Source organism: Girardinichthys multiradiatus, chromosome 4, assembly GCF_021462225.1.
Source record: "Girardinichthys multiradiatus isolate DD_20200921_A chromosome 4, DD_fGirMul_XY1, whole genome shotgun sequence".
NCBI lineage: Eukaryota > Metazoa > Chordata > Actinopteri > Cyprinodontiformes > Goodeidae > Girardinichthys > Girardinichthys multiradiatus.
The window spans coordinates 41,795,609-41,816,806 of record NC_061797.1 but is presented as its reverse complement, the minus strand read 5'-3'; the positions used below and the strand labels follow the sequence as shown (position 1 = coordinate 41,816,806).

The window sequence follows — 21,198 nt, the reverse complement described above, 5'->3', positions numbered from 1 at the left end:
CCGGCATTTTACCTAATGATACATAGTAGCAGGTGGCTGTTTTTACCTACTCTGACACCAGATGCATCTGTGTTGTGTTGGTAATAATAATAACTAACAGCACACTAAGAGAGAAAATATTCTTCACCCTTCCAAATAAACACTCAAAACTGCCTTTTTTTGTGATCCCTGGATGCATCCATCTTAGCACAAACATTTTAGCATTGATTTCCATCTGACTAACATCTGACTGTGACCTATGAAATAGAACTAGGAGGATGAGCGTAGGATATTTCTAACCTTTTTGGGGTTATTCGGATTTCATTAAATTGTATCCTGTCCACTTACTTTCTAAATACCAGGCAAAAATAATAAAACCGAACTGCTTAGCCCAGTAGGGTGTGCTACATACATTTAAGCAAACATATGCAGTATAGTTAAGATCTGTTATGTTTAGTGGTAGTTTTCTAGTACTTATTTCAATGACTATTGTCCCTTTTTGTTATTCTGTTCTTTGTAGAGTAACACATGTATAACAAGCTGATATTAGCAGGTTAATTAGTCAGGCTATCTGATCAGGTAGAGCCTGCAGTCAGCACCTTGACAGACACCTTGCTATTTATAGTTTTAAAACAGGATTACCTCATAATAGATTGCACTCTTTTGGTTTCTACACCATTATTGTCCGTATTTATTGCTATTGGAAATACATTCAAACAGCCGAATCAGTCGTTTTTGAGACAAAAGGAAAAGCGTACTAGAATTATTTTTGTCAGCTGATCAGCAGTGTGCAGCAAAAGGTTGTGAGGGGGCATTATACCAACATTTGATTCATAAACCCAGAAAAACTACTGTTTTTTCAGCAGTTTCTCTAGCATCTGATTTAAATCACTTTAAACCGTAGGAACAGTATGACAGAAAAAATTTAGCTGTTTTGAAAACTATTTTTAAAAACTCGGTGTACCTTATTTACAGGTGAAAGATCGATGCTATTTATACACAAGCCTGTAAATTCTACTAACAAGGGTCACACAATGTTATGACATTATATTGCATTTGAATTAATACATTGAATATATTTTTAAATTACTGATATATGTTGTAAGGCAGTAACCATGACATCCCATAATTTCTATAGTATTGCACTGATCATGTTGCTTCTTCTACTTTTTTTGGACTTATGTCAATATGGGCTTGCAAGAATGTGAAACCTGGTGATAGAACTGCAACAACAGAGAAGATTACAAGGAGTGAATTCAAGTCTCGACAAAAAAAGCCAAGAAGTGTTATAATGGAGTTGATGAAAAACATAAAATGTGTGAATGGAAAAAAAGAATCTTCTTTTGAAGCTGCATAACATGACATCGTGTATTTCTAGCAGATGGAGAATAAAGCTGCAGCTCTTTTTTGGTGTTCTACCTGATCACCATTAACCAAAGCACTTTTAATGAAACACTGCATAAACCAAGGTTTGTTTTATTGCTTTACACTTAGAGGTGTACTGGTTTGTCTCTATGTTAATTGCTAAATTGTTTTGTTCACAATATGCCTTAAACCTTTTGCTTATGATTCCAGTGGAACAGGATCTCCTGATCAGAGGCAGTTATTATGCTTTACCTTGACAGCTGAGTCAGTATAACCTAATAAAAATTTGTTTTTGAAATTATTTCCGAAACTTCAAAATCTTTTTCCACACCCCCCTTTTGGAGGCCCTTAAAACACCACCAGGTTAGCTGTCATAAAAGCCTAACCTGGTGGTGTTTTCACACCAGAGCTGTTAGTCCATTTAAAAGGAACGCAGGTTTGTTCGCTCCCTGGTGCATTTTTTTCATGTAAATGTGAAGCAATCGCACTAATGTGCAGACAGTAGCATCCGCACTCGGTACAGTTCCAGAGGAACTTCAGAACAGTTCGTTTATGGCGTGAATGTGACCCAGCATTTTTTGCACTGTAATCATGATCCACAGTCTGAATGATCATATTCTTTCAGATTTAGTTGTGCTTGCTTAGTCCTGCATAAGGCTGCCTGGATACAAAGCCTGTGTTTTCAACTCAGGACTTTGCCTAAATCTATGTATACCAGTTTATTCTGAGAAAGTTGTTGTTCATTGCATATCGTAGTGGCTATGGGGACTAAGCAATTAGACACAAAAGATGAGGCCTGACTCTCCTGTGTGTGATTACATTTTCAGGGAGGTACACATATGGCTGAGACACATGCGACAACAGGTGGCGCACCGAAGATCTGTAAAGCTGAAGCAAGGACTCCAAAAACAACAGTATAAATCAAAAATAAACTACATATCGAAACTTTTAATATAGGATTTTAAAAGAAAAACAATCAACTGGAAATACATCTCAAACCAAGTGAAAAAGGCTAATCTCTGACTTCTATTAAGGCAGGGAAATAATTGAAAGGAATTAAACAGAATATTCTCATTGCATCGTGGACAAACAGAAGAACTGACACAACTGTAAGAGTATCAATTTGCTTTGACACTTTGTAGACTTCTACTACATCAGCTTTATATATAGGATGTTGTTCACTTGCTGCTTTATTAAATTTCCCCATGCTTCCTTTTGTTCACTGTGCATTGCTGTAATTTAATTGCAGACCCTCTATTTTACAATACACCATTTTCATGTGGCTGTTGGCAGTATCAACGGTGGACAGGGGTCTGCATGAACACCCTGCAGCATTGCAGGCCTGTACTCAACAAACTGTGGTGTACAGTGTTTTCTGACACCTTTCCATCAGAACCTGTTGCCGTTTCGCTACTGATCACAGCAGACCAGTAATGTTTCGCAAGAGCTACAGTTTTGGACATGCTATGACCAACTAAATTTAAAACATAAATTTTGAGGACAAAGTGTTTACTAGATGCTAATGTGCCCCACCCAATAAATTGTGCAATAATGAAGTAATTATCGTCACTCAGTTCACTTGTCAGTGATTTGTTAGTCATAATGTTATGCTTGATCGTTGGATTTTGTACCAGGAAGGTGTGGAGCACAGTGATGGTTATTTAAGCCCTTCACTATTTTGTAATTGTACTGTTTTGTGCTGTTTTTCTTGACTTTTTCCAGTACTAAAAGGAGCCATCAATCACAGCATGTTTTGTGCCAAACATGTGTCAAATGGTACCTGCCCTGGAGTCCATTCATCACCGCTTTCACTACTGATAATTTTAAAAAAATAAAAAGAATTGAGCAAGGTTTAAAGTTTTTAAGTAATTTTAAAAAAATGCTACCTTTAGCAATTTTTCCTTGGTGTTTTAATGCAATATATGTATAACCACAAAGACTGACACTAATAGTGTAAGGAATATTAGTTTTCATGAAGTCATTTTTTGCCAGTAGGTTGCAAACTACATGCTTCATTGACGTCATATTCTATGCATTTTAAATGCCATATTGAAGAAAATGTATTAAACCTCAACACAAAAATATTTTTCTTCTTTGAATAACAAATTTAAACAAATTTCCCCAAGTAGGTTTTATAAAAACAAGCTAGTTCGAAAATGCATGTTGCTTGTGTATCTAATTTTGTTTACTTGGACCAAATGCATACATGGCTCCGTGGGTTGTAAAGGTTGCTGACCCCAGGTCTAGTTTAAGGAAATGTGCTTATGTGAAGCTGTAAATAATAACTATCACCAGGAGGTTCCTCACATTTATTTTGGTTTGATCCAGAGTCAAGATTTATCAAATTTCATAAGAATTAAGTTGACAAAATAGGGATCGGAACCAAAAACACTGGAAATATGCTGTAATAAAAGCTACAGAAGTTGATTATATATGAGATTTGATCACTTTCATGACTGTCTATAATTCATTTAAATACTTAACTAGTTGGGGAAACACACTAATAAGCTATGGTTAAAATACATGGGTATGAAATGGTAGGAGGTTATGAGGAAATGGCAATGTGAGGGTACGAATTGGCAAAGGACCAAAAGGACCTGGAGTATTTAAAAAGTCTACTACTGAAGGAATGAAAGACATGATTTCAGTCATCAGAGATCAAATGAAATGTAGAATTGAACTGAAAAAGTGTCCAGACAACACAATTTAAACCATGTGATGTAAAAGAAATAATTTAGTCTCCTGATGGACAGTGTGGACCTTTTCTATTTGAACCTGAGCTGGTGATGGAAGACATTAAACACAGTGCTTTAAGACTAAACCAAAGGAAGAAAACTGGAAATATGATACATTTTTATTATAGATATTAACAATTGGAGCCATTTACCCATATAAATAGAATATAGAAAATTACTTTAAATCATTTGTTGTCAATGCAACAAGCTATAATACATCCCTCTAGTGAGCATGAATGGATGCATGGTTGTATGAACCACCCCTGGGTTCCAACTAACCTGAAAAGTCAGGTAAGAAATGACAAAAACTGCAAATTTTTTGAGACTGAGAAGGGTCAAAGTGACCAGCATCTGAAGCTGACATGTTATAGTAAACTGTCATTATTTACATAAGATGACATTGTTACATCTTATAGGTGGTCTTAAGTAATCACCTTCATCCTGTGGGTTTTCTAACCCTCTGGCAATGTGGGTGATTTTAGGAGACTCTACAGAATTGTTTCAGTTCACTGAGATTTACTGGCATTATTTTACCGCTTTTTTAGGTTTTCAGTGCATGATTTTAATCAGCCTTAATCCCGTTTATCTTTACTGGCCCTTTGTATTACTGTGATTCTTTGCTTTTTTTTTCCTATTGTGCTGTGGATTTGATCTGGCATTTGGGATTATTGTCTCGTTTTATGATAGGATTTCCAGCTAACCTTTAGCTGTGAAGCAGATGGCCTCACATTTTAATTTAACGTACAAGATGAATAAAGAAACGACCATGGTGGCTCTTACAAGTAAGCCCTCCCAGTACAGTTTTCTAATTCCGGTATCATAAAGCTAATAAATCAACGTCAAATGGCTGGTTTCAGCTGTAGCTTATTAAACTTATGCAATTGGTCTACATATTGTACTGATGGACTTTAAAGTAAATTTGGTAGAATGTGTATTAAAAGTGAAATTAGCAACGGTATTGAATGTTTTCCATACACATTCTTTTTCTCTTGTAGGATGAGGAAAATGATTCCAAATATTTTCTTAAATAGTCAAATAATTCCCTCCAAATGAACAAACTATTGCTTCTCTTTTCTCCATTTTATCGGCTGCTCACTTTTCTCCGTTTAAAACGTAGATTTGATTAGCGCTGATCAGAATGTTGCTGATATTCTCTGGTTTTTGTAACTATGCTTTGACAAAGTTGCAAAAATCGTGCCCCCTAACATTGAGTTGGGGGGGCACAACCAGATACAGCTAATTTGCATAAAAGTAACAGAGCTCTAAAACGGCTCATTCTGAAAGGAGCTCAAATTGGGGGGAACTGAGGAGGTGAAATCTCATTATCTGAGAATGATTTTGTGCAAAAAATTTAATTAACATGCTTTGTGTAGCCCACAGACCTATCCCAAATGTTTAAATGGAAGTATAATAGGTCACTTTTAAACACATCTTTTCTGATCTGCAAAAAAACAAAACCTGCTACGGGAATAAGATCAGGACTGTGTGGTGGCTTTATTTTTTGTAAGCCACGTTGTAACTAATTTGATAGTATGCTTAGAGACACTGTCCATTTGGAAGACCAAATCATGCTCAAGCTTTAATTTCCCGACTGATGTCTTGAGATGTTATTTTAGTATTATCACATAATGCTCATTCCTCATGATGCCATCTATTTGTTGAAGTGCAACAGTGCAGCAAAATACCCACACAGCAAGATGCTGCCACCTCCATACTAAACTGTTGTTTTTTCCTCCAAATGTACTGATGCTCATTATGGTCAAAAAAGTCACTTTTAGGTTAATCTGTTCACAGCACATCTCCCAAGAAATCAAGATCTTTGCCCCTGGTTGCATTTGTGAACTGTATTCTTGCTTTTCATGTTGCTTGTAGATTAATGGCTTCCTCCTTGCTCAGGGGCCTTTCAGCCTATGTCCTCATAGAACCTTTACTGTGGATAAGGATACTATCTTACAAGCTTCAGTTAGCGTCTTCACAATATTTTTTGCTTTTGATCTGATGTCGATAAGCACATTTTGCACAAAAGCTCATCTCTGAGACATAGAACCTGTCTCCTGACTGAACAGTATGATAGCTGAACATTCCCTTGCTGTTTATATTTGTATATAACTGTTTGAACAAATTAAATGGCTCCTTCAGTCATCTGGAAATTTTACCCAATGATAGGCCAGACTTGTGGAGGTACACTGGGCTTTCCCATATTCTTTAAAAGCATCGTAATCTCCCTCTTATTATTTGGACATTAAGCAAATAGATATTATTTTGGTAATTTGAAGTGACCTTAAAAAGGAAAAGTTTGGTCTGATTTATGTCAGACAGTGAGCAAAAAAGCAATATAAACTGTGTGGGTTAAAGTTTTCTGAAGAGGCATTATCTTCTTTCAGACACTGAACTGAGTTGCAGACACCATTTAAGCATTTCTTGAGGGACCCCTTTAAGTCTCCAATCTAATCTTGTTAAAGTGGAGTAAGTCTGCTCCTGAGTGGATTTGACCATACAGATTACAGTTTCCAAACCAATCCAATGACCAATTCGAAGAACAAGAAAATCGGTTATCACATCGAAGTTTTCGAAAATGTAATCTAGTTAAAAAGTCGGTTTTTGGAAATTGAGAGAAAGTTGAAGATGGATTGAGTGGGCTTGGAAAGCTCATATACTTATTCAATAAGTAACAATCATGGAATTAAATGGAGTTAAATGTATCCTGTAGCTACAATAATGGTTTACCAAAAATAAGCCAATATGGGCACCATACAGGTATAACAAAGATTCACCCACATTCACAACCAAACATACTTCAGTTCATTGGTCCTAGGGGGTTTCCCGCCTCTGCTTTCTGTCTGTGTATGTGTGTGTGTGTGTGTGTGTGTCTTGCAGGACTGTGGATGGTTGTAAGCACACAGCTGACTCACCCAGAGGCTGTTTGGTGATGCTGTGTGGCTTGTTGTCAGTCCTCAGGGGAGCTCTCTACTCTACTTACTCGAGGGGGGGTGTTTAGTCTGGACTAACTGTGACTTTCATCCGCTTTCAGACAGCGGTTATACTTTGTAATACTACTGTGCGCAAGTCAAATGGGAATAGAGTCAAAGTGCTAAGGCATATATGGTGTGATGAATAGGCATGGGTCGGTTAGAGGTATGAAGGTGGACCGAGGTTTTAAAAAGTTAGTTTCCAAATTGCTAACTTTTTCAGGCATACCAATCCTACAGTTTAAACGTTTTCCTCTCAATAAACTGTGTTTCAGGCAAACACAACAGAGATCAGCACATCTGTTCGTCAGCTGAAAGCATCTCCTGCTAAGACAGGCTGAGCTAACTTCTCTTCTGTCACCAAGTTAGTGAGATCTGTCCAAATGGTCTGCTGCACCATCCTCTGTCACTTCGCTTCTCCCAAAACGACTCTGAAACGAACGAGCACCGGCTGGCTGCTTTGCGTTTTTGTTTTCACTGTCTGTGCAAGCTCCCTGTTTAAACAACACAAAAATTGGTCTGCTTGCCTGCTTGGTGCTGTCTGCCGTTTGCTCAGCATGCATTACTCCAGAGTCTTTCTCATCCTGAATTCAAATTAAGTCATCTGTTCACTTTCTGATCTAATGTGCCATCATCTTGTAGGATGTTCCTGACCTCTTTTGAGTAGCTATAATATTGTAATTATTAGCTCTTAGGGATCAGTGACACATTAGTGTGCTCAGTGTCTTGCCATGTTCTTTCTCCTTTTTTTGCTGTAATCATTACAAATAGTACTACAGTAAATTTTTTGTGTAACAGAAAAAGGGTTTTAACTGTGTAGGTGGGTAGGCTTGTGTTTGCCCACCGGGGGCAGTGTAGCAGGCTTGATAGGCCCAGATGTTAGCAGAGAAAAGAAACAAATGCTAATTACTACCCATTTCTCCAGGCATTACACGTAGAAACCCACATTATAAGGAACTCATACCTTCTCTTAGAATCATCTCCTAGCTCAAAGAATGCTTACCTATCTGTTTTCATATTTTTTCTATTCTATCCTTTAATCTAGTTTTACATGTCTGGTGCAGGGCATCAGAGGTGTCGTCATTGTTTCACCACTGAATATTTTGAACATGAATAATTGAACATGAATAATTTGAACACTGAATAATTATTGAACATGTTTGGTTCAGAACCTTTCCGGACTCTCTAAATTAATGTGTCATGACAAACTTACTACAAATTTTAGCATCACCAGATTAGGGCTGCCATTAGTTACTACATTTCCATGACTCTATTTTTTGATTGAATCATTAACCTAAAAGGATAATTGTTCTCCAAAAATCAAAAGCAAATATAAATCCAGATTCTTGTCTAGTATTTGCATAAACGTTTATTCAGAGAAAACCTCAAAGAGTGGCCGATAAACTTGAAAAACCTAAGGTGGCGGGGTTTTTTTTTGTGAGCTTATTAGTAGCTGCTAACACTCTTGCAACCCTGCAGAGCATCAAAATCCTCAGTTTGTCTTTATCAGACTTAAAGTATTCCCACACTATAGACCTCCATGGAGTTTTTCTTACACAAAGGAAAAAAGTTGGTGTTGTACATTTTTAAAAAACAAAAATACAAGTCAACTAAAAATATTGGTATCGATGGTTTAATAATCACAACATTGTCAATTATGAGGACCAATCACGGTAGCCCTTCTGCCTTATGGAGGTACATGAAAAGCTGTAGCTGCTCTCAGTGGTTGTGAGTCAACAATCGTATCTGTTGCTGTGCTTATGATGCATTACTGTGTCCAGTGCTAACAGATATAGGGGAAACGATAAGCTGTTGTATTGAGACACAATGCAGAGTCCAGCACTCTTGGGACCACAAGCTGTTTGTTCCAATTTCCTCTACAGCAATTCAGGGCAGAGTTAAGGCGCTGTACTTTTCTGATTTACTTAAGCAGATGCGGTCAGAGCTGAGAGGCTGCAGAGGAGATTGTCTACGGTGCAGGTGATTTGTCATCAGATGAGGTTCATTAAGGCTGGCAGTGTGTTGTTGGGCCAACCACTGATGTGGAAAAGGGTCATGAATCAGGCACATACCAAAGATGGTTTTGGTAATATTGGTGATATTGCTTATTGATCCTATAGAAGGGTTATGGATGTTATGATTAAATTCACAGCAATTCCAAAGAAATACTAATTTCTATTTCAATCACAGGGTGAATTTTGAAAAACAATATTTAATGCACTTTATGGGTGCATTTACAAGTTTATCGTTAAGGCCATGGAAAGAACTTTAAAAAAGAAATATTTTGGCGTTTACATGAAAGCCGAACTATTCTGCAGCAGTGACACTATATATTAGTTATGAAAGCCCACTCCTAAAGTCTGTCTTATCCAAAATGTAAGCTGGTTGACCTAATTTCTGCCATTGCCGTCACACTCTGAAATTGAGAAAATGAGATTACAGTGATCTCTTACAGTTACATTTATATGTTTAAATTTTAGGAAACAGCTTCTAATAGGTATTTTAAAGCTTTAAAAAAAACTATTCAGTTTTGAATAAAAAACTTTGTTCTCTGATAAGATGAAATATACTTCAAAGGACCGTACTGTAATATTGTGTTGATATTGTGGTAGAAAGCAGGGCAAATAAGGCCATGGTCATGAATTAATGTTCGCTGGCAGTTTCTTTCAGAACGTCAAGTTTCCTTCCACAGTCCATTGATGTGTGCTCTATGAGTTGGTGACTCCAAATTGCCTTAAAGTGTGAAAGTAGGTGTGAATGTGTTTGTACGTCTGTACATATCAGCTCTTTGACAGACTGGCAACATGTCCACACTGCACCTCACCTCTCACCTGGTGTGTTCTGGAACATATTCCAGCCACACATGATCCTTAACAGCACAGGAAAATTGCATTTTCCAAGAAAAGAATAGGAAATATGTACACGAAATTACAAAAATCTAGAACTGATGACATTTTGAAACAGTTGCGGCTTGTTTTGAAATGATATGGGAATGGAAGCCTTAAGTAATAATACCACAGTTTCATGGTATTTACACAAGCAGTTCTAATAAAATAAATAAATTGAGCTAATTAAGTTTAATGACAAATCAAACCAAAATTCTTACTGATGTACAATATAATAGATTAATTATTAGTCTTATAATAATACTGCAAAAACAATACTTCATTGTTATTTTGATTATGACACGAACCTAGGCTAAAATAAAGAATGTGTTCTCCTAGGTTTAGTAGTAGCTTTCAAATCCTCATTGCACAGAATATTATGCCTGTTGACGTTCTGTTGTATATAGAATAACACAGTCAAAACAAGCTGATTTTTGAGAGGTATGTAACATTTTTGCAAAACAATAACTACCGTGCATATGCCTGTAAAAAGGAAAATAATTTCAAACAGTACCAACCCGCTCTTCCTGTTTGCGGAGCGGCCCCATGTGCAGTAAGTTTCAAAAGTTAGGATGTGCACGAACTGCGACCCATCCCACCAGGGTATGTGTCAGCATTTCTGTTGCCCAATCCTATTCACAAGGCCAAATATAAAAGGCAAACATTTTTCCATTAGCTTCAACACTATGAATGTCTGTGCTTTTCACTGGAAAAATGTTTTGCCATTTACTGTATGAAACAGAAAACTGTATTAGTCATCTTTCACTCAGCTGACCAGCAGTGCGCAGGGCAACTCCATGGTTCAAATAGTTAGAAGAAACTCCAGTAACTCCTGTATTTTCTCAAGCATCTCTTTAATCTTTAGGAATGATGAAAAGTTGAGTAGTTTTAGAAAATATTTTAAAACCTTTGTATACCTTGATCTAGGTAACCTACCAATGCCTTTTTGCATCCTGATATTTATTATTTCCTGTGTTTGCATATATTTATTCAGTCCAAGCCATTCCTTGTGCATTTAACTTAGCAACTAATCAAACAAATAATTACAAAAATGTTTTCACTCAGTCAGGACTAATATGTTGTCAGATTGGAGTGCCACAGATAAGAGTATGATGATTGTTCTCCGTACTATTTACTTATGTATCTTTTAATGTTCTCTTCTGTCGTGTTAAACCTGTATTCACTGTTACATTGGAAAAAAGTAATATATGTGCACAAAACACCAGCATTACTGAGTTTGTTGAAAAAATGTGTTGGATGTGAACACTTACTAACCATTTCTTTTTCCTCCTATCAATGACTTTGAGGCATGCTTCTTTATGATTTGCCTTTAATCATCTTATTATGTGCTTTACCCTATTTAATTTTCTTCTCTATCCCTTGGCCTTTCCATGCCTTCCTACTCTTTTAACCCTCCCCTCTCCAGCTGGGTTTGGGAAGTCGCCACTGTCTGAGATTAAGCTTACTGGGGACACCTTTGAGCTGTACTGCGAGGTGGTCGGTAACCCCACTCCAGAGATCCAGTGGTGGTATGCTGAGGTCAACCGAGCTGACTCCTTCAAGCAGCTGTGGGACGGAGCCCGCAAGCGCAGGGTATCCATCAACTTGGCCTACGGCACCAATGGAGTCAGTGTGCTCAGCATCACACGCCTCACACTGGAGGACTCGGGGACCTATGAGTGCAGAGCGAGCAACGACCCCAGGCGCAATGACCTCCGACAAAACCCTGCCATCACCTGGATCCGCACCCAGGCCACCATATCAGTGCTACAGAGTGAGTGGTCTATCTGGTGTAATACCTAGATGGTGAACAAACCTTTTCAAACCCTTTACAACCCCACAAGAACCCAACCACAACATAACAGCCACTGTTCTTCAGTGGTTGCATTTTATATCTTGCTTTCATTATATAGATCAGTTATTTCCTAGTCTTTTCTTTTAGTGAGTTCCCAAAATCTTCGTGACCATTATAGATGACCACAAACCCAGGAACTTAACTAGTCTTTATCTAGTTTCTGTCCTTTCTCTCACTAAATCTTTGTTTTTCCTCATTCATGTGTCCTTTTGCAACACTCTTATCATGTTTTTCTCTGTATCTCAGTTTTATCTTGTTTCTAATCCCACATTCATTTGTGATTCTGCTTTCCAATCATGTTGTGCCTCTTTTGTTGCGTTGATTGTTTTATTTACTTCAAAGCCCTGCCTGTCGGCTAAATGCAGTAGAAACCTAGTGGTGCTTTGAAGTAATATCGCTTTTGATTTAGCTTTTTCACTCTGGGCATGGTGTAAATGGGACTATAAGAAGACACAAGGAGGGGATTCATTCGGGTGTGAAACAGTGATTCCTGCTGTCAACTCCTTCCTGATAAAAGCCAACATTTACTGCTTTCAAATGTTTGTGTGGTAATCCAATAAAGGATGACACCACATGGGCCCTTGGAGAGTCTCATTTCTCATTGAAGATGCAATTTTTACCTCAACGCAACAGTCTCTTTGGACTGTTGGTGCAGTTTGTTACCTTGTGTCTTCTCAGCCATTAAGTGTGTGACTGTGAATCAGTAATGACATTATATCACCTAACCTTTAGCTCTACATACACACACATATTCAGCTGGACCCTTCTAATCTGTGCGTGCTTCAGTGCTCTGCCCACTGGAGCACAGGGAAATGTGGAATGTTGTTAGTCATAGTGAAGCTTTGAGAAGTTTAAAGGAATCCGGTCTTTGCTTACTTTTGCAATTGGGCAAAAAAAAATTTATGGTGAATTCTGTTTAGTTAATGCAACTGCAACTGTCTCATATACATATTATGTAATCCCTCTCTATTCTGAATGCACTCCCCCACACAGTATATTTTGTCATTACTGAAAAACAAATGCTTAAATATACATGCAATATGAAAATTATTCCATGTCTATTACAGGCTATACATAATAGTTATTTGATTTGTATGTATCGTTTGCAGGTAGGAAGACTGGATGAAGTCAGTTAATCTATTTTTGCATCTGTCTCTTCCTCATTTTAGCTTGTGAATGTGAACCGCTCTTTACCAGAAATCTGTAAATCTGTATATGCATATATAATCCCTGCAAAGAGTTGTAATAGAAAGTTGGACTTTTTCATTTTCAAGTAAGCATTATTTTCATTTTATGCATGCATGGATTGCATTTGCAGCAAATGCACTAATGTGTGTTTTCATGTTTGATCTATGAGGGTTGGTACCTAAAGGTATTAAAGTCAAAGAATATGAGATGCCATTTGCAAGGAATATTAAAGGTCTACTTTGGGATTTTGGAAAACATACATAGAGTAATGTTAACATTTCAATGTGAATATGTATTACAGCTATCAGTCGGTTATTTGCATAAAACAAACTGCTATTCTGCTAAGAACAACATTAAATATCATGGGTATGAATTCCATAAAATAATCTATAATAGTAGTATTATAAGAGCTCAATGTACCAGGGAGACATACAGTTTTGCTTGGAGCCACAAACTGAAGGCTTGGCTAAATGTACGTCTGTTACTAAGCTTCCTGCAGAGCTTAACTGCTTGGTTGCTGGCTGTAATTTCATACACTGTGTACAAATTACAAGGGGTTCTGTGGTCCTCACTTGGTTCTCAGCAAAAAAAGCAAATGATAGTGTCTCTCAAAACATTTCCTAATGACTTGCAAGACAAGGAACTGCAGATTTTTATTTTTAAATTAACTTTTAAATTAAATTTGTCTTTTGTGACTCTTGAGTTCTACAGAACACTATATTTATAATAGTTGTTAGTTACAACAAACATTATGGACAGAATGTCTGCATAATTCTGTCTCCTTACAAATAACTGAAATAACTGAATATATACATTCACTAGCCACTATATTAACCTTGTTAAACATGGGGTGGATCAGATTTTGCCTTCAGAACTGCTTTAATTCTTCATAGCATAAATCCAGCAAGGTGTTGTAAACATTCCTCACGGTGAACTCACCGTTATGTTCACAAAACCAGTTTGAGATGATTTGAGCTTTGTGACATGGTGCATTATCCTGCTGGAAGTAGCTATTGGAAGATGGGTACATTCCGGTGAAAGAGGGATGGGCAAAGTCAGCAATAAAATGCAGGTAGGTTGGGGTACTTAAACAATGCCCAACTGGTACTAACAGAGACAAAGTGTCAGAAAAATATCCACTACACCTTCAGACCACCACCATTAAACTGAGCTTTTGATACAAAACAGGAGGTATCCTTGCTTTCATGGGATTTACCCCAAATTCTGGCCTTGATATTTGAATTTCACAGCTGAAATCGAGATCAGGACAAGGTCTTTACTAATAGGAGTGGCACCCTGTTTGGCCTTCTGCTGCCCATCTGCTTTAAGGTTTAATGTGTTTGTTGTGTGTTCAGAGGTGGTTTTCCTAATACAGTACCTTTGCTGTATTGGGTGGCTATTGGAGCTACTGGTGCATTTCAGTCATTTAGAACCAGTCTGCCAATCCTCCTTTGACACCAACAAGGCATTTAATCTATACAACTGCCACTTTAGATATTTTCAAATCATTCTCCATAAACTTGACCTGTAGCAATCTTCCCCACCTCTAAATGCATTGAGTTGCTGCCATGTGATTGGCAGATTTGCAGTTTGTTTTAACAAGCAACTGAAGACTAAAACAACTCAGACTAAAAAGAAAAAGAAAACAATTAAATGTGGCTTACTGAACATAAGATCTCTCTCTTCAAAGACTTTGCTAGTTAGTGACCTGATTTGTGATAATCAGATTGATTTATTTTGCCTCACAGAAACCTGGCAGCAGCAAGAGGATTATGTTACTATAAATGAGTCAACTCCGACTAATTATTTAAATGTTCATATTCCTCGAAATACTGGGCGAGGAGGAGGAGTAGCAACCATCTTTCAGTCCGATTTATTGATTAGTCCCAGACCAATCAATAACTACAACTCTTTTGAATATTCAGTCCTTAGTTTTCCTCATCCAAATTGCAAAGCACTAAAACCACTTCTGTTTGTTGTTTTGTACCGTCCACCAGGTCCTTACTCTCAATTTTTAGATTAGTTTTCAGACCTTTTATCTGATTTATTGTTAAATACAGATAAAGTTATTATAGTGGGGGATATCAACATTCATGTTGACACTGAAAGTGATAGCCTAAATATAGCGTTTAATGCTATCTTAGACTCAATTGGCTTTGCACAAAACATTAACAAACCTACCCACCTTTGTCTTCATTCTCTGGACATTGTGCTGACATATGGCATTGAGTGTAAAGACATAACAATATTTTCTCATAACCCTGTCCTGTCTGACCATTTCTTAATAACCTTTGAGTTTAATTTAACCGAGTACTCATCACCTGAAAGAAAGTTTCATTATAGTGGATCCTTATCAGACAATGCTGTAACAACCTTTAAAGAATCTGTTACACTTTTAATTTCCTCATTATCACAGAAAAGCACAGTGGAGGGCAATAATTTTGTTTCTGCCCCTTCACAAATTGATTCTCTTGTTCATAGTGTTCGTTCATCATTGCGTGGTGCATTAGACAATGCAGCCCTCTTGAAAAAGAAGGTAATCATTCATAGGAGGCTAGCTCCTTGGTTTAATTTAGATCTGCGTACTTTAAAGCACAAAGTTAGAAAATTGGAGAGAAAATGGCGCTCTACACACCTAGAGGATTCCTACTTAATCTGGAAAAATAGCCTACTGTTGTATAAAAAGACACTTCGCCAAGCCAGAACAGCTTATTTCTCATCATTAATAGAAGAGAACAAGAAGAATCTTAGGTTTCTCTTTAGTACAGTTGCTAAACTTACACTGAGTCATAGCTCTGTTGAGCCATCCATTCCCTTAGCTCTCAGCAGTCATGACTTTATGGGATTCTTCTTAAATAAAATTGATTCAATTAAAAATAAAATCTTTGACATACTCCCGAAGATGATTACTTCATCCTCAGCAAGTGAGACAACATTGGAAATAACTGTAGAACTTGATCTGTGTTTGGACTGTTTTGATCCTGTGGAGCTTCCTGAGTTATCAGAAATATTAGCTTAATCTAAACCTTCAACTTGTATGGTAGACCCAATCCCAACCAAATTATTTGAGGAAGTGTTCCCTCTGATTACCAGCCCCATTTTAGGTATGATTAATCTATCCTTAGTAAATGGATATGTACCACAGGCTTTTAAGGTAGCTGTAATTAAATCTTTACTTAAGAAACCTTCGCTTGATCGAGATGACTTGAAAAATTACAGACCTATATCCAATCTTTCATTCTTATCTAAAATTCTTGAGAAAATAGTTGCTAATCAAATGTGTGAGCATTTACACAGCAATGACCTGTTTGAAGAGTTTCAGTCAGGTTTCAGAGCTCATCATAGCATTGAAACAACTCTGCTGAAAGTCACTAATGAAATTCTTGTGGTCTCAGACAATGGACTTGTGTCTGTACTTGTCCTGTTAGATCTCAGTGCTGCATTTGATATAGTCAATCACAATATTCTCTTTGAAAGGCTGGAATATGCTGTAGGGTTCAGGGGAGCAGCGCTAGACTGGTTTAAATCTTATTTGTCTGACAGATTCCAGTTTGTTCATTTAAATGATAAACCATCTTTAAACTCCAGGGTTAATTGTGGAATACTACAGGGTTCAGTTCTTGGGCCAATTCTCTTTACTGTACAGGTCCTTCTCAAAATATTAGCATATTGTGATAAAGTTCATTATTTTCCATAATGTCATGATGAAAATTTAACATTCATATATTTTAGATTCATTGCACACTAACTGAGATATTTCAGGTCTTTTATTGTCTTAATACGGATGATTTTGGCATACAGCTCATGAAAACCCAAAATTCCTATCTCACAAAATTAGCATATTTCATCCGACCAATAATAGAAAAGTGTTTTTAATACAAAAAACGTCAACCTTCAAATAATCATGCACACTTATGCACTCAATATCTGGTCGGGAATCCTTTTGCAGAAATGACTGCTTCAATGCGGCGTGGCATGGAGGCAATCAGCCTGTGGCACTGCTGAGGTCTTATGGAGGCCCAGGATGCTTCGATAGCGGCCTTTAGCTCATCCAGAGTGTTGGGTCTTGAGTCTCTCAACGTTCTCTTCACAATATCCCACAGATTCTCTATGGGGTTCAGGTCAGGAGAGTTGGCAGGCCAATTGAGCACAGTGATATCATGGTCAGTAAACCATTTACCAGTGGTTTTGGCACTGTGAGCAGGTGCCAGGTCATGCTGAAAAATGAAATCTTCATCTCCATAAAGCTTTTCAGCAGATGGAAGCATGAAGTGCTCCAAAATCTCCTGATAGCTAGCTGCATTGACCCTGCCCTTGATAAAGCACAGTGGACCAACACCAGCAGCTGACACGGCAACCCAGACCATCACTGACTGTGGGTACTTGACACTGGACTTCTGGCATTTTGGCATTTCCTTCTCCCCAGTCTTCCTCCAGACTCTGGCACCTTGATTTCCGAATGACATGCAGAATTTGCTTTCATCCGAAAAAAGTACTTTGGACCACTCAGCAACAGTCCAGTGCTGCTTTTCTGTAGCCCAGGTCAGGCGCTTCTGCTGCTGTTTCTGGTTCAAAAGTGGCTTGACCTGGGGAATGCGGCACCTGTAGCCCATTTCCTGCACACGCCTGTGCACGGTGGCTCTGGATGTTTCTACTCCAGACTCAGTCCACTGCTTCCGCAGGTCCCCCAAGGTCTGGAATCGGCCCTTCTCCACAATCTTCCTCAGGGTCCGGTCACCTCTTCTCGTTGTGCAGCGTTTTCTGCCACACTTTTTCCTTCCCACAGACTTCCCACTGAGGTGCCTTGATACAGCACGCTGGGAACAGCCTATTCGTTCAGAAATTTCTTTTTTTGTCTTACCCTCTTGCTTGAGGGTGTCAATAGTGGCCTTCTGGACAGCAGTCAGGTCGGCAGTCTTACCCATGATTGGGGTTTTGAGTGATGAACCAGGCTGGGAGTTTTAAAGGCCCTAGGAATCTTTTGCAGGTGTTTAGAGTTAACTCGTTGATTCAGATGATTAGGTTCATAGCTCGTTTAGAGACCCTTTTAATGATATGCTAATTTTGTGAGATAGGAATTTTGGGTTTTCATGAGCTGTATGCCAAAATCATCCGTATTAAGACAATAAAAGACCAGAAATATTTCAGTTAGTCTGCAATGAATCTAAAATATATGAATGTTAAATTTTCATCATGACATTATGGAAAATAATGAACTTTATCACAATATGCTAATATTTTGAGAAGGACCTGTATATATGCTTCCAATAGGTCAAATTATCAGGCAGCATAGGATACATTTTCACTGTTACGCTGATGATACTCAGCTTTACTTATCCATAAATTCTGATGAGCCCAACCAGTTAGATAGACTACAAGCATGTCTTGAAGACATAAAAACTTGGATGACTTTAAATTTTTGCTTCTAAATTCAGACAAGACAGGTCTTTGGACTGGAATCTTTAAAAAAGAAACTGCTTAGTCAATCACTTAACCTGGATGACATTAAATTGACCTCCAGTAATAAAGTAAAAAACCTTATTATTTTTGACCAGGACATGTAATTTAAATCCCATATTAAACAGGTTTCTAGGATTTCCTTACTTCACCTCTGGAACATTGCCAGAATTAGAAATATCCTATCCAGGAGTGACGCTGAAAAACTAGTCCATGCATTTGTTACTTCAAGGCTGGACTATTGTAATTCTTTACTATCAGGATGTCCACAAAATACAGTTAAAAGCCTTTAAAATTCTCCTCCTCACATATAAAGCCCTTAATGATCTAGCTCCAACATACATTAGAGATCTGATTGTTCCATATGTTCCTAACAGATCACTTTGTTCTCAGACTGCAGGTTTACTGGTGGTTCCTAGAGTCTCTAGAAGTAGAATGGGAGGCAGATCTTTTAGTTATCGAGCTGCTCTCCTGTGGAACCAGCTCCCAGTTTTGGTCCGTGAGGCAGACACCCTGTCTACTTTTAAGGCTAGGCTTAAAACTTTCCTTTTTGATAAAGCTTATAGTTAGAGTGGTTTAGGTTATCCTGAGCTATCTTTCTTATTTTTTTTACCTCCGTCTTCTTCCCTCCCTGTTGGATGGAGTAAGGGGGAGTCAGGTTTAGCCTAAACCGGCTCAGTTATGGTTGAGGTGCAAACACAACCTCCATTTCTGCTACCTGTATGTTCCCCTCTCTTTTCCAATGGTAATAATCAGTGTGACAGAGAGAGGTATCCAGATCCTTCTGGTTTTTAGTATAACAATGGTCATCAGTGGGCTCTAGATGGACAAACTTGATCAGTTTATTATTTTACTTATTGCCCCTACATGTGGCCCGTTCTGGGGTGGCCGGGCTCTGGCACTCGGTGGTTTGGTCTGGCCTCCCCGGCGGCCCCGCTCTGTTCCGGACCCTTTGTGAGGTGCCTTGAGACGACATTGTTGTAAATAAGCGCTATATAAATAAATAAACTGAAACTATCTCTGTAGTTATGCTGCTATAGGCTTAGGCTGCTGGAGAACATAATGACCACTTTCACCCTCTTCGCTACATTCTCACACTACTCTCCAATTTTGCATTATTTGCTGTTATTTCAGTTTTTAACTTTATGTTCTCTCTCTTTTCTCTTCCTAGAAGCTACACCTGGCCTGGCTCTGTGTCTACCTGTGACACCTTTCTGGAGAGGGGCATTGTCCAAGCTTCTGATGGCAACAACTTAATGCTCATCTTCTACAGATGATCCACTTGGCCCTGTCTTTCAGTCTTTCAGTGTTTAACCCTTTCTCTCTCCTAGATATAGCAATTGACTGAGCTTTTACTGTAACTAACTATATGTGCTCTCTTTCAGACTCTATCCTTGAAAACTGGCTCAAAGTTTATCTGTTTTTTCTTTCTAGGTGAAATGACTAAAGAAGCTACATCCAATAACATTTACTTTTCCTTCCCATAGAAAGTACTCCTGAATCACTGCTTCTGTATTCTTTGTGTGTCTCTGCTCTGTTCTCTCAAACTGCCGGTTGTGGCAAATGGCCGCTCACACTGAGCCTGGTTCTGCTGGAGGTTTCTTCCTGTTAAAAGGGAGTTTTTCCTCTCCACTGTCGCTACATGCATGCTCAGTATGAGGGATTGCTGCAAAGTCAACGCCAGTGACTGCCCACTGTCTCTACATGCTCATCCAGGAGGAGTGAATGCTGCAAGTCACTGACTGGATGTAATCTGCTGGGTTTCCTTAGACAGAAAAACGTTTTATCCAATTTGAATAAATAACTGAATCTGACTGCACTGTTCAATGGTTAGGATTAATTGGAATGTATGTACCTGACTTTCGTGAAGTGCCTTGAGATAACATGTGTTGTGAATTGGCGCTATATAAATAAACTGAATTGAATTGAATTGAAGGCGGGCATCTAATAAAGTGGCTGGTGAGTGTATTTGACAATCATTGGAATATCTCTTTCAGGGCAGGAATTCACTACAAAAAACAAGAGAAAATCGTGTTCATCCTTAATTTTGCAGAGCCCCGTGCATTTATTTACACTCCGATATGGTTATACATACACATTAGAAAGTTACCACACTTATAGTTGCAACAATGCGTCCTACAAACAACCTTCTCTTAAAATTGCCAGTGGACCACTGTGACACGTTGCTAAATGTTAATTTATGTACCTCACGTTGTATGTGTACGCATGCCTCAAAGATACTATTAATAGCACATGTGGCTCTGCTTTGTAAGGAAGAGTGAAGGGGGGAAGGGAGACATCCCCTCAGCTATTTAGTATCTGAATGTACAGGAAGAGGGTGAAGTGATTGCTAAAAGAAGTCAATTGTCTGTCTAGCTAGCTCCTGCTGTAGCCTCCCATTTGTTCCCTTTTGCTTTGCTTGTGGCTCTGCAGCAGCCAGTAGTAGGATTATGATGCTTCTCCTCTCTGCTCCTCCCCTCGGGAGCTCCGTTGTTGCCATGGTTGGCCCGCCCTGAAGGAGGGGGAGGGGCAGTGTGGAGGAGGCTTCCTGCTCACGACTCAAGGCAGAGCAAAGGGCACCTTGCTCGCAGATGACATCCTTTGTTTCTATGATAAAGCCTGGTATTGTTTCATAGACAGCCTGCATAGCAGTGTAGACATTAATATACTCATATGTTAATGTCATAGATTAAAATCCATCTTTTACCAAGGGGCCTCATTAACGCAGCTCTGTGTAAACCACATTCAGCTAAAGTGTGAGTGTG

At 38.4% G+C, this 21,198-nt stretch overlaps 1 protein-coding gene across 1 annotated transcript in view; it reads left to right on the top strand.

Annotated features, from left to right (window-relative positions):
- Positions 1 to 21,198, top strand: part of nptnb (neuroplastin b) — a 39,525-nt gene that overhangs the window by 6,175 nt on the left and 12,152 nt on the right. The window contains exon 2 of the mRNA XM_047362799.1: positions 11,360 to 11,707. Within this exon, the coding sequence (XP_047218755.1) occupies positions 11,360 to 11,707 (348 nt within the window). The remainder of the gene's footprint in view (positions 1 to 11,359; positions 11,708 to 21,198) is intronic.